The sequence below is a fragment of the Pyrus communis genome, chromosome 10 (genome assembly GCF_041283825.1).
Source record: "Pyrus communis isolate YQ-2024b chromosome 10, ASM4128382v1, whole genome shotgun sequence".
NCBI classification, from domain to species: domain Eukaryota; kingdom Viridiplantae; phylum Streptophyta; class Magnoliopsida; order Rosales; family Rosaceae; genus Pyrus; species Pyrus communis.
This window is the reverse complement of record NC_142574.1, coordinates 77,304-89,382: the sequence shown is the minus strand read 5'-3', so window position 1 is coordinate 89,382 and position 12,079 is coordinate 77,304. Positions and strand designations below refer to the sequence as shown.

Sequence of the window (12,079 nt, the reverse complement as noted above, 5' to 3'; positions counted from 1 at the left end):
CAATGGTAACCCCGGTGTAATTGGTTCTCACTCAATCACCGATTGCTTATCTAATTCTAAGTGTGAGCAATACTGTCACCGTGAAATTAGATGATTCCAATTATGTCACTTGGAATTTTCAAATGGAGTTATTATTAGATGGCAATGGAATATGTGGTTTTGTTGCTTACCCTAACAAGTTTGTTGAGACTGATTCTGAATGAGAAGTTGATGATAACACACTGGTGATTTCTGATGCATATAAGGTGTGGAAAATTCATGATAAAGCATTTATGACTCTTATTACTGCTACACTGTCACCTGCTGCCTTGTCTTGTGTGATTGGATGTCAGAGTTCTCAAGAAATGTGGCTGAATCTTAGAGAACATTTTGCAAATATGACTCGTACTAGCATTATTCAGATGAAGATTGATTTGCAGAATATCAAGAAAGGTCCTGAGACTGTTAATAAGTATCTTCAGAGAATTAAGAATACTAGAGATCAACTTGCTGCAGTTGGAGTTGTAATTTCTGATGAAGACATTGTAATTGTTGCTCTTCGTGGTTTACCTTTTGAATTTAACACAATTAAATCAGTGATTCGTGGTAGAGAAAACCTTGTATCCTTGAAAGAATTGGGGTCTCAACTTAAAGCTGAAGAGTCGACCTTAGAAGAAGTGGCAAAGTCAGTTCCTTTAATGTTTGCCATGCTTGCTCAATCTTCAAGTTTTGGAAGTCATATGGGCAGTTCATCCAGTGTGCCTCAGTTTCAACAATTGCCTTTCCCAACTCATTTTTCACAAATGGATGTTCCTGGTCCTTTGGCTTTTGTGTCTTAAATTGGATCAGAGTCCTATAATTTCAGGGGGAATAATATCAAAAACAAAGGCAAAGGCAAGAAGTTATTCTTAGGGTCTTAACCTTAGTTTTCTCAGTCTCAATTCTCTAGAGGGAACTAGTTTCAGGCCCAGTCTCAACCTGTGTATCAGTCTTTAGGACATCAAAGGTTACCATCTTAACCCCATCAACTCAATAGAAATGTCAAATCTGTGATAGGAAGGGTCACTCTGTGCTCAATTGTTATCAAAATGGGTGTCAAATTTGCCATAGAGTTGGTCACACATTTGCCACATGTTTTGATTGAGCTAATAATACTCCTCAGTCTTTCATTCCAACATAGGGATATTCTTCTCATTCACAAGGGTTTTCTGTTCCATATGCTTTTGGTTCTCTATATGGTCCACTCTCTGGTGTTCCACCTCAATATCAATCTTCTGCTGTTCTTTCTCCACAACAATATCCATTTTCAAGTGGAATGTCTCAGTCCTATTCTCATGTTGCCATGAATGCTACAACCACTTGATCTCCTTCAGCTCTATCACAAGAATATTGGTTGCTTGACTCTGAGGCAACAAATCATATGACCTATGAGCTTTCCAATCTTCAAGTGGCTGCACCCTATTCTTCTCCAGAAACTGTGAGCAGTGTAAATGGTGAAGGTTTATCTATTGCACACATTGGCAATTCCATGCTTCATACTAAGTCTTATAGCTTTAAATTGAACTCTATATTGCATGTTCCTCAGTTATCACAACACTTGCTGTCCATGAATCAACTATGCTAGAATAATAATTGCAGATGCATTATTGATGAGTCTTTTATTTGTGTGCAGGACAAGGTCACCCAGAAAGTTTTATTCCAAGGGCTGAGTAACAATGCAGTTTATCCCATTCCTATGTTCAAATCTAGACAATTTTCTCTAGTAGCATACTTAGGTAAAAAAGTGTCATCTTCTTTATGGCATTGTAGGTTGGGTCATCCAACAAATTCCATTGTTACACTAGCTCTTAATAAGTCTTCTATACCCTTTCATTGTAATTCTCAACCTCACACTTGTACAGCTTGCTTGCAAGGCAAGTTCACTCATCTTCCTTTTCCTTCTAATAAACCCAAGTCTGTAATTCCATCTGAGGTCACTCATTCGGATGTATGGGGGCTTGCACCTCAAATGTCTTTAAAAGGGTATAGGTATTATGTGTCGTTTATCGATGAATGTACTCGATATACTTGGATTTTTCCATTAATGAATAAAGCTGTTGTGTTTGGAGTGTTTGTGCAATTCATGCATTTATTCACATTTTTTTCAATTCCAATATTAAAATTTTCCAGAGTGATGAGGGTGGGGAGTATGTTAGTCACCAGTTTCAAACCTTTCTCACCACCAAGGGTATTGTTCATCAAAGGTCTTGTCCCTATATGTCAGCCCAAAATGGCTTAGCTGAGAGAAAAAAATAGACATATGGTTGAAAGTGCAATTACTTTACTTCAACAAGCTTTTTTGTCTCCTCAGTTTTGGTACCATGTGTGTGCTATTGCTATTTACTTTATCAATAGGATGCCTACACCCACTCTGTGTATGAAATCTCATTTTGAATCTTTGTTTCATGTGCCTCCTCGATTGGATCATTTAAGGATTTTTGGGTGTGCTTGTTACCCTTCTATGAAACCTTATCGATCTCACAAACTTGAACCTAAGACCACTAAGTGTATTTTCTTGGGGTATGCTGCTCAATACAAGGGCTACATTTGCTAATCAATGAAAGATCACAAGTTAATTGTCTCTAGACATGTGCTCTTTGGTGAAGATAAATTTCCCACTTTATCATTAAAAGTCTTACCTCTGTCTAAGTCATATGTGTCTTCCCATGTGGTTCATCCCAACATTTTTTCATCTCCACCCATGGTTCCCATACCTTTACCAGTTGTATTTAAACATAGTCAAACTGCAATTCCTTGTGTTACTCAGGCTCATACAAGCAATAGTTATGATCTTGTCCTCCCTACTTCATTTTCTACATCGAGCTCTACTCTTGGGGTTCAAACGACTTCTGAGCTGCTTACACCATGTATTTCCACTGCTGCTGGTGATTCAGAGTTACATCCACTCATTACTACTTCTCAAGTGTCCGAGTTGCAGCAAATACTTATTTCTTCTCATAATACACATCTTACGCAGACCAGGTCTAAGTCTGGGATTTTTAAGAAGAAAAAGGGTTTTTTCTGTTCAAGTAAAGTCTAATCCTGATGCAAAACCACAGTCCTATAGTGTTGCTTCCAAATCTGTACATTGGCAAATTGCAATGGATGAGGAAATATCTGCTTTAATTTAGCAACACACTTGGCATTTTGTTCCTTTACCTTCTAATAAGAATTTGGTAGGGTGTAAGCGGATTTACAAGATCAAGAGGAACTCTGATGGGTCAATTGCACAATATAAGGTGAGGTTAGTGGCTAAAGGGTTCTCCTAAGAAGCCGGACTTGACTACTATGAGACTTTTAGTCATGTTGTGAAGCCAACAACAGTGAGGTTAATAATGGCATTGACTGCAACAAAAGGTTGGAAGTTGAAACAATTGGATGTAAAAAATGCTTTTTTACATGGTGTGCTTAAGGTGGAAGTTTACATGGCACATCCACAAGGATACATTGACAAAGCACATCCTGATTATGTTTGCAGGTTGCAAAGGTCTTTGTATGGTCTCAAATAAGCCCTAAGGGCTTAGAATGACAAGTTCACCAAGTTCTTACTCTCTTTGGGGTTTAAATGTTCCTATGCTAATCCATCTTTATTTGTTATACATGATGGCATATCCCTGGTTATCTTGCTGTTTGATAGGATTAAAAGCACACCACAAAGTAGCACACAAATGTCCTATTGATTTTCCTTATTAACACTAAGATTTGTCAATTGTAGCATATGAAAATAAGGGTCTTTCCCGCAGAAGATTGTTTTATCTAACTACTTAAAATGTCACAAAAACTGTGTTGCTGTCCCTACTGATCAGTCACCGAAAAATAATTATTAGACCAACTTACACTTATCTAAAGTCTATGAAATTTTATATGAAGACACTAGACACATAGAGCTACACTCACACAAATTTTTGGAGTTGATTTGCTATTTAAATTAAATCGAACAAAAACAGATTTTAAGTAGTTCGCATATTAAGAAAAACGAGTTAGGGGAATTGCTATCCACCACCAAATAATCATACAAACATGTTATGTTTCATTCAAATTCCTTCTATTTCTAGATGAAGATGCTCAAGTTGGCTCAATGTTAGAACTCAACCTATTACTCTTTCGTATGTGGTATGTTAAGAGAATGGCATTTTCAACTTAACTTAGTCCCTAGCATGCAATCTAGAATGGCGTGTTCATAGATTTAACAAGTAGAAATCATTAAGAACGAAAAGAGTTTGAGTCAGCACAAGGCATCGTAAGTACTAGCATTGTCTTACTTATCCTAGAAATTGATTCACATGTTAATCGCAATTAACAAGTACTACTCTAGAACATATGTAGGTCCTCATTTGACAAGGGCAGGCAGACACATTCATAGCATTAGATTCCTATATATCCTTACTAAGTATGCATCCATAGAAAACACATAAAGAATTCATCAATGAGACAAGTAGTGAACCAATTTTCATCCATTCATAAAAGTAATTCAAACGAAATGTCATAACAAACTTGCAATCATATTCGGGGCTTCAAAACAGCCCCTAACTACTAAAAATTAGTTACACATAATTCTCAAATTAAACCAAAAGAAAGACATGAGTTTGAGAAGATAAAACCAAAAGAAGAGAATGCGAAGATTTCCTCCTTCCTTTCCTTCCTTCCCTAACGCAGCAACCTTCTTTTTTCCCTGCTTTTCTTCCTTTTTTCCTATCTTTTTCTTTCACCTTTTTTCTTCCACACTTTTCCGCTGCAACCTGCAGCCCTTTTCTTCTTTTCTGTTGCCACAATTTTTTTCCATAACTCACCCCACTAACAGCCATTTAGTGATGACAATAAGTGAGAGGAAATGCTAAAACAATTGTAACTCTTTGGGCAGCCTTTATGCCAATTACTCTCACTTAATTTTCCATTTCCTCTGATATTTGAATAGGTGTTAGCTGGCTTGTTCTTGGCTGCATCAGTTTTGGCTGTTAGTTTTATTGGATTTATTGCTTTCAATGCTTTCTTGTCAATTACAAACTGCTCAGCCTCTTGGGAACCTTTCAGTGTTAAAATGGCCATAATTTCTTCTAGAAAAATGATATTAACAATCCACGAAATGCTCCAGAAAATAGACATCCATAGCTTTCCAAGAATATAAGTCTCATTCTTTAATTCATTCTGAACTGTCCGCAACTTGCTTCCAAAGTCAGCTGACCTGCATAAGCAGTTTTGATGAATTTGTTACTTAAAATTCCACTTGCGTTATTTTTCTTTTCTTTACTTGACAAATCCTACAAAACACAAAAACAAAGTAAATAGCTCAAAAATATAAGGAACTAACTAAGAAAAGACAAGTGAATTTGATGTAAAATATATATAAATATGAGCTTATCACTGTTGTATGTGGACGATATAATTCTTACTGGGGATAGAGATGTTCAGATGTAGACTATTATATCTCAACTTACCAAGGAGTTTGATATGAAGGATTTGGGGGTTTTGCATTTCTTCCTTGGTTTTCAGATAAAGTATCAATCACAGGGTCTATTTGTTCATCAATCTCAATATATCAAAGAGTTGTTACTTAAGATGGATATGCTTAATTGCAAATCATGCCTCACTCCCTGTCATCCAAATAAAAAACTTTTGAAAACTGGCAGTTTAGTTTATTCAGATCCCAAGACTTATAGGAGCATTGTGGGAGCTTTGCAGTACTTAACTTTCACTAGGCCGGATATAACCTATTATGTTAACCAAGTCTGTCAATTCATGCAGTCACCTTTGGATTTTCACTTTGTTACTGTTAAGAGAATTCTTAGGTATCTCAAAGGTACAATGGATTGGGGCATGTGTTTTAGACCTGGTTCTCTATCTGTCAAAGCTTATACATATGCTGATTGGGCTGGGAATCCCAATGATCGTCGATCCACTACCGGTTTTGTTATTTTCTTGGGTCATAATCCTATCTCTTGGTGTTCCAAGAAACAGCATATTGTTAGCAAGTCTTCTGCTGAGGCAGAATATAGGGCAATGGCAACTACTACTGCAAAACTTGTTTGGTTGTAGCAACTACTCAAAGACTTGCATATTGACAGTTCTATACCCCCTTGTTGCATTGTGATAATATTTCTGCTATGTCTTTAGCAACTAACCTAGTTTTGCACTCCAAAGCAAAACACATTGAGGTTGACTGCCACTTTGTGAGGGAGCGTGCTCAGCAAGGTTGCATTTCTTTGCAGTTTGTTGCATCTGTGGAACAATATGCAGACATTCTCGCCAAAGGTTTATGTTCACCTTTGTTTTTTGTGCATTACTCCAATCTTATGCTTGGTCAATCACATCATAAGTTTGAGGGGGAATATTAGGATATGAAGGTTTAAGTAATGATAAGTGTTTAGTGATTAGTGTGCCATGTGGCTAAATGTCATTAGTCCAAGCCCTGATTTGGTATTGAGGTGCTTCTGAAAAAAGCGGGTATCAAAAAAACCTAGGAGCTATGTTTGGTATACATTCGACTTTAGCTTTTTTTTTACAGTTTTGGGTGAAAAAAAGCCAAAAACACAAAGCTGCAAAACCTAGCTTTGAAAAATCGACTTTTTTTTGCTTGCCCAGCTTCTGCACAAACTAATTTCGCAAGAGGTGCTGAGGCCTTTAATGAAATTTTTCAATACCCAAAATGGCCTTCACTAATTAAATAAATTATACATTATACCCGTCAACTTCGTCGTTGACCCCACCACGTCTCTCTTCCATCCTCTCTGACTCTAAGCTTCTTCGAAATTCTGGGACAAGAGCGGCGGGAGGTTCGTTTTGTTGAAATTCAGGGCCCTTTCGTCGAATTTCTGGGTCAAAATCTGGGTTGCACAAAGAATGCTAGATCTGCTTGACACCCAAAATCTCAATAGGAAAGCCTCGATGCCTTCGCCGCTAACACCAGCGGTAAGTCCTGAAATCGAAGTTCATCCATCTTCTTTGAATCGGTTGATGTGACCCAGCCTTCCTTTCCCCATGACCTAGCCTTCCTTAGGATAAGACAGAGAGAGAAAGGGGAGAGAGGGAATGAGCGGCGGAAGATGACAAAGGTTCTGGAAAAATAAAATAGGGACAAGGTAAAGAAGAAAAGACTCTTAGAGAAAATAATAGAATAAAAAAAATTATAAATATCTTAATAAAAAAAAGGTAAAAGTACATTCTTCGAAGCTCACAACTATTTATAAATACTTTATATAAATCTTATAAATGTCATAATAAAAGAAAAGATGAAAAATTTATTATATAATATTCAACATCATATCTTTTTTAGTCATTTTACACCGTCGCAGAGGTTTTACATAAAAATTTACCAAACACTTTAACACTGTTGTTTTTTTTTTTTTTTTTTTTGGCTAAAAGCAGTTTTACAAAAAAAAAAAGTTTACCAAACACTTTACTGCTTTATTTCACAACTGTTTATTCTCACAGCACATCAGAAGCAGGTTTAGCACAACAATACCAAATCAGTCCCTAAGTCTTTAGTTAGTTATAGCTGTGTATTTATAAGACAAAGTCATTGCCTTGTAATCATTATCCAAAAATATAATGATAAGTCGTTTTTCAACAAATTCTCTTTGCTTCTCCAATATCTTTGTTTCCTCCATCTTCGTTATCACTCTTTATATGACTTTGGTGAACTACTCCTGGTTAGGGGTGCAACTCGGACAGGTTGGGTGGGTTGGAAGGTCAACCCAATCCTAACCCAACTTTTACAATTCGGGCTCGGGTTCGAGTTGTGTTTCATTTGGGTTCATTTGGGCTCGAGTTTAATTGGGTTAGGGTTTACTTGGGTTGGGTTTGGGTTGCCCAACTTTTTCAGGTTTAATCTTGTAACAACTTACTTTCCAAGAATTCCTAAAAAAATTAAGCCAAGTAGCATCAAAGCTAGCTAACTCTAATTTCATAAATCAATCTACTATGAAGCTTTAGGATTTAGAGACTACGAATATGGGCTGACTAATCAAAACCTCTTATTTCCTAAAAGCTTGAGTATTTATAAAGGGTAATTTATTAAAAAATTATTATAAAGGTTGTTGGTTTTTTGACTTGGCACACTTGGGTCTAGTATGAGTATTAATTGATATAGGTTACAATCTAGTTAGATTGGGTTTGGTTAGTCGGGTTAGGTTGGGTTGGGGATGGACAGGCAAATGACCAATCCAACTCAACACAATCAATGAACGGGTTGAATGGGTTGGGTTCGGACGGATTATAACTAAAAAAAACCTACTTGTTCGGGTTTAAAGTCGAGTTGGACATGGACGGGTTCGGATTGGCCCAACCCAAGTTGCACCCCTACTCCTGGTTCGAGAAGCCTTATAGTCGCTTTCAAAAAAAAAAAAAAAAATCGAGCCTCCATGTACATTGTAGCTCTCTTAATTTACATGGTGAAATCGGATCAACACCAATGTGGACGTAGCCCCAACATGAATGACGTAATACCCCAACATGAATGACATAGTACTTATTATAACAACGAGCGTACGAAACACAGTGAAAAGATAAATGCAATTCCATTAAAGGATTAAGGTTAAAAACATAAAAGCCTTTCATACTCGATGTGATATACAATGCATGTCAATTTTGATTGGAGGAGGACAAAAAGGAAACATAAAATTACAGGGTTGGAGCTCTTTCGATAGAGCCACCAATCACAGTCAGCAGGTTGTTGCCGAAGGGATCGCTCAGATGCTTTGATAGGTTTTCAACAGGGCCTTCTCCGGTTACATACGCTTGCAGGAAGAAACCAAGCATGGAAAACATGGCAAGTCTTCCGTTCTTAATCTCCTTTACCTTCAGCAATGCAGCCTGGTCTGGATCCTTAGCGAGCCCCAGTGGATCAAAAGGACCACCTGGGTGAAGCTTGTCCTCAAGTTCCTACAACAGTCATGAGACTGTCAATTTGTCATCCTTAATTAAATTATTATTTTGCTTAAAAGGACATCTATAACAGCAAATACGTAAGTTATATCTAGCTAAACTCATTCGGCTTCGACCTCAGGTTTACGGAATTTTCATGAGGAAAACCAAGTTCCAGTGTTTTAACTCAATGGTTCTACTTGCACGTTTGGAACTATTTCTAGGCTGTAGTTACCTTGTACACTAATATAGTCGGACTAACTTTCTAAAGTTGTATTACCTTTTTCAAATTAATATTCAGAATTGTTAGTTCAGACAATAACAAACAATGATATAAGAAAATAAAATGAATCTAGGTACGTACCAAACCATTTGTGAGTCTGTAGTATTCAGCTCCACCAAGAAGAACAACCTCAGCAACAACAGCGAAGATAAGATTAATCGGTATGTTCTTACCAAAGTAATTCAATGTGTTCCCGTCAAGGAGTAGAGCTCCTGTCTGCATTCATGTCCTCATCATGTGTACAAAAAGAGTCAACAATCTTTCAAACTTTAGTCCAATTACTCTTAGCAAGTTGCAAGAATTGTAAAATTTAAAAGAAAATGAAATGCGAATGAATGACCTTGAACCAGACAGCCTCAGGGCCGCAGTTAGCGCCAAATTTGTTGAAGGCCTCTGGAATGATGAATCCGGCTGCACCAAGCATAGCCCACCGAGCGTGGATCAACTCATACGCTTGGTATCTGCATTGACATTCATCAACTTATTAAACTGAATTAAGGAGAAATTAAGCATGAGAGAAACAGATGAGAGAGGATTTGCATTACTTGCTGAAGTCTTCTGGCTTCTTGCCTAGCCCAAAAGGATCATATCCATAACTGCATTAACGAAATGGACAATCCTTGATTAGATTAGATATCTGGTAATTAATTAAGTAGCCAGAGAGAGAGAGAGAGAGTACTATCTTACTCTCCAGGAACTTCTCCAGTCAAGTACTCTGGGATCTCTGATCTGTCCAAGAGCCCCGATGGCAAGAAGATTCTTCTATCAGGACCTGAAATACGAATACCACCATGAACATAATTAGCTAATGAATTAATCTAATTCTAATTAGCTAGGTGCATTACATTTATGTGTTTAAGTCCACATGTTATCTTACATTCTTCATCAAGTGTGTGACATATGTTAAAGATGAGCAAGTATACACATTTAGATATACACTTACCATACCACTTGGAGAGCTCTTCATCAGCGGGAGCAACAGCCTTGGCCTTGGGAGGTGGCGCAGCCTTCTTCTTGGAGAAGAGTGCGACTGTCTTGAAGGTGGCTGGGGTGGTGGCTGACGGGGCCGACCTCGCTGCTCTGCTGAAGTTGCCCAGGCTGTTTCCGAGCACTTCAGACACGCTGAGGGAGGCGGCCGCTGTCGATGCTGCCAGAGAAGCCATTTGAATATCAGATGCACTCACAACTATTCTCAGCTACAAGTACTTGCTTCGTCCTGCCCAGCCAGGACACCCTCTCTATATCTCAGTACTCAGAAGCAATGGCTGAGAAGGGATATACTATAAGCTTGATCTGGTGGATGTCGACCTGCCACGTTGGATTTTTGTTGCTGTCTTTGATTGGTTAGCATTGAACCTGTGCAATCCATTTCTATGATTTCATAGGATGGATTTGCTGATTTGGCAGATGATGCTGCTGACGTGGTATGCTCTTGAAACCCATGGATAACATCTTCAATCCGAAAATGTTGATGATTGGACTCCCTCTCTTTTAGGTCTCAGCCATGCACCCTTTTTCATGTTCAAAATTTTACAACAAATAGCCAAACCCAAGGTAGACGAACAAGTGAATGCTTTCACTGTTTCACTTTCCCTCCTCGATAGTTTTTACCGGATCAGGATCCTCTCCTGATCTTTGTATGGAGATCTTCATGATTAAGAAGTGTGGGCCATTAAATGAAAATCTAACGGTTATAATTATTATAACTTTAAAGGGATCTCATGTTTGTAACCGTTAGATTTTTATTCAACGATCCACACTTCTTGATCATGAGGATCCCTATACAAAGATCAGGATCCTGATCCGTTTTTACGTACCAACACCTCTTTGACATATATTAATTGTTTGACGTGACCTTTTCTTTTCTTTTCGTTTGTTTTCTTACAAAAAGAGAAAGGATAATGTTTGTGTCCTCTCATTGAGTGCTTGTCTCTATTTAGGATTAGCATACTTTTATCGTTTGAATATTCTAATTAGAACTGTTAAATTTTTTTTATCATTATCTAAAAATCATATATGCAAAAAATTATTCAATTTAAAGATCTTTTAACCATATATATATATATATATATATATATATATATATATATAACAAATAGACGGTTCGTCATTAATATACTACTTGTCACCAAAACCGTTAAATGGTTTAACGTGTGTGAATTACTAAACATTTTCTAAATTGAATGATTTTTGCAAATGTGATATTTTGATGATGATAAAGAGAACGAACAGTTCCGATTATGACAATCGAATAAAAAATGTTCGTTAATCATAAGTGGAGAGATGAGTAAGTCCCCCATGAGGAGGACACAAACATCATCCAAACGGAAATGATGAAGATGATTTTATTTTTCTTGAAAAACACAAGAACAGTTTCTATTTTAATTTTTCAGCAGTTAAAATTGAATCTAAGATAAGATGTTGGATTGTTTGTCAAGGATGCTCAACGGTTTGGCAGGGGTTATTATTGTCAAGTCATGAGTCCATTCCAAATGCCCACTTACTTTTGAATGAGGACTAGCAAATGGTTTCAAGCAAGGGAAGATTTACGCACTTCTCCTTTCACCTCCAGCATTCCCCTCCTTTGTCTGTTGATACATTCTCCCATAATTATTCAATCTAACGCCTAGAAATGTTACTATGGCAAATAGGTGATGGTTCCTTCCTTCCAATGCGTGAACAGGCATTTCCCTTCGGCAGAAAGGTTAACCATGAAGGTCCTAACAAGAATTCAGGACCAAATAAAAGCTGTATCTAGGAAGTATATGTTTTATAAATGTGAGTGTCATTGAATTGAGCTTGAACCTCGCTGCAGTACAAAATCCTTTCAAATTGTGATGACAATCAAATGGTTAACGATTTGGATCATCTTTCGCAAGAATGGTCATTCAATTAAGACTAAAAAAATAGACGGTTTCA

The 12,079-nt window shown here is 37.3% G+C and overlaps 1 protein-coding gene across 1 annotated transcript; it reads right to left on the bottom strand.

Moving 5' to 3' along the window:
- Positions 1-8,512: 8,512 nt before the first annotated feature.
- LOC137728848 (chlorophyll a-b binding protein CP26, chloroplastic) lies at positions 8,513-10,502 on the bottom strand. The gene is made up of 6 exons (XM_068467631.2): positions 10,104-10,502; positions 9,848-9,932; positions 9,706-9,756; positions 9,501-9,621; positions 9,242-9,376; positions 8,513-8,895 (listed from the first exon to the last, which is right to left on the bottom strand). The coding sequence occupies exons 1-6, from the start codon at positions 10,321-10,323 to the stop codon at positions 8,635-8,637; spliced, it is 873 nt and encodes a 290-aa protein (XP_068323732.1). The 5' UTR covers positions 10,324-10,502; the 3' UTR covers positions 8,513-8,634.
- Between the last annotated feature and the right edge of the window lie 1,577 nt (positions 10,503-12,079).

Bases quoted from the DNA above. Each gene is read 5' to 3' on its own strand.
- LOC137728848 (XM_068467631.2), bottom strand. From the start codon at position 10,323: ATGGCTTCTCTGGCAGCATCGACAGCGGCCGCCTCCCTCAGCGTGTCT. The intron at 9,377-9,500 runs GTCATTCATTCG...ACATGAATGCAG, and splicing joins CTGAGGCTGTCTGGTTCAAG to ACAGGAGCTCTACTCCTTGA. The intron at 8,896-9,241 runs GTACGTACCTAG...TGACTGTTGTAG, and splicing joins ACAGACTCACAAATGGTTTG to GAACTTGAGGACAAGCTTCA.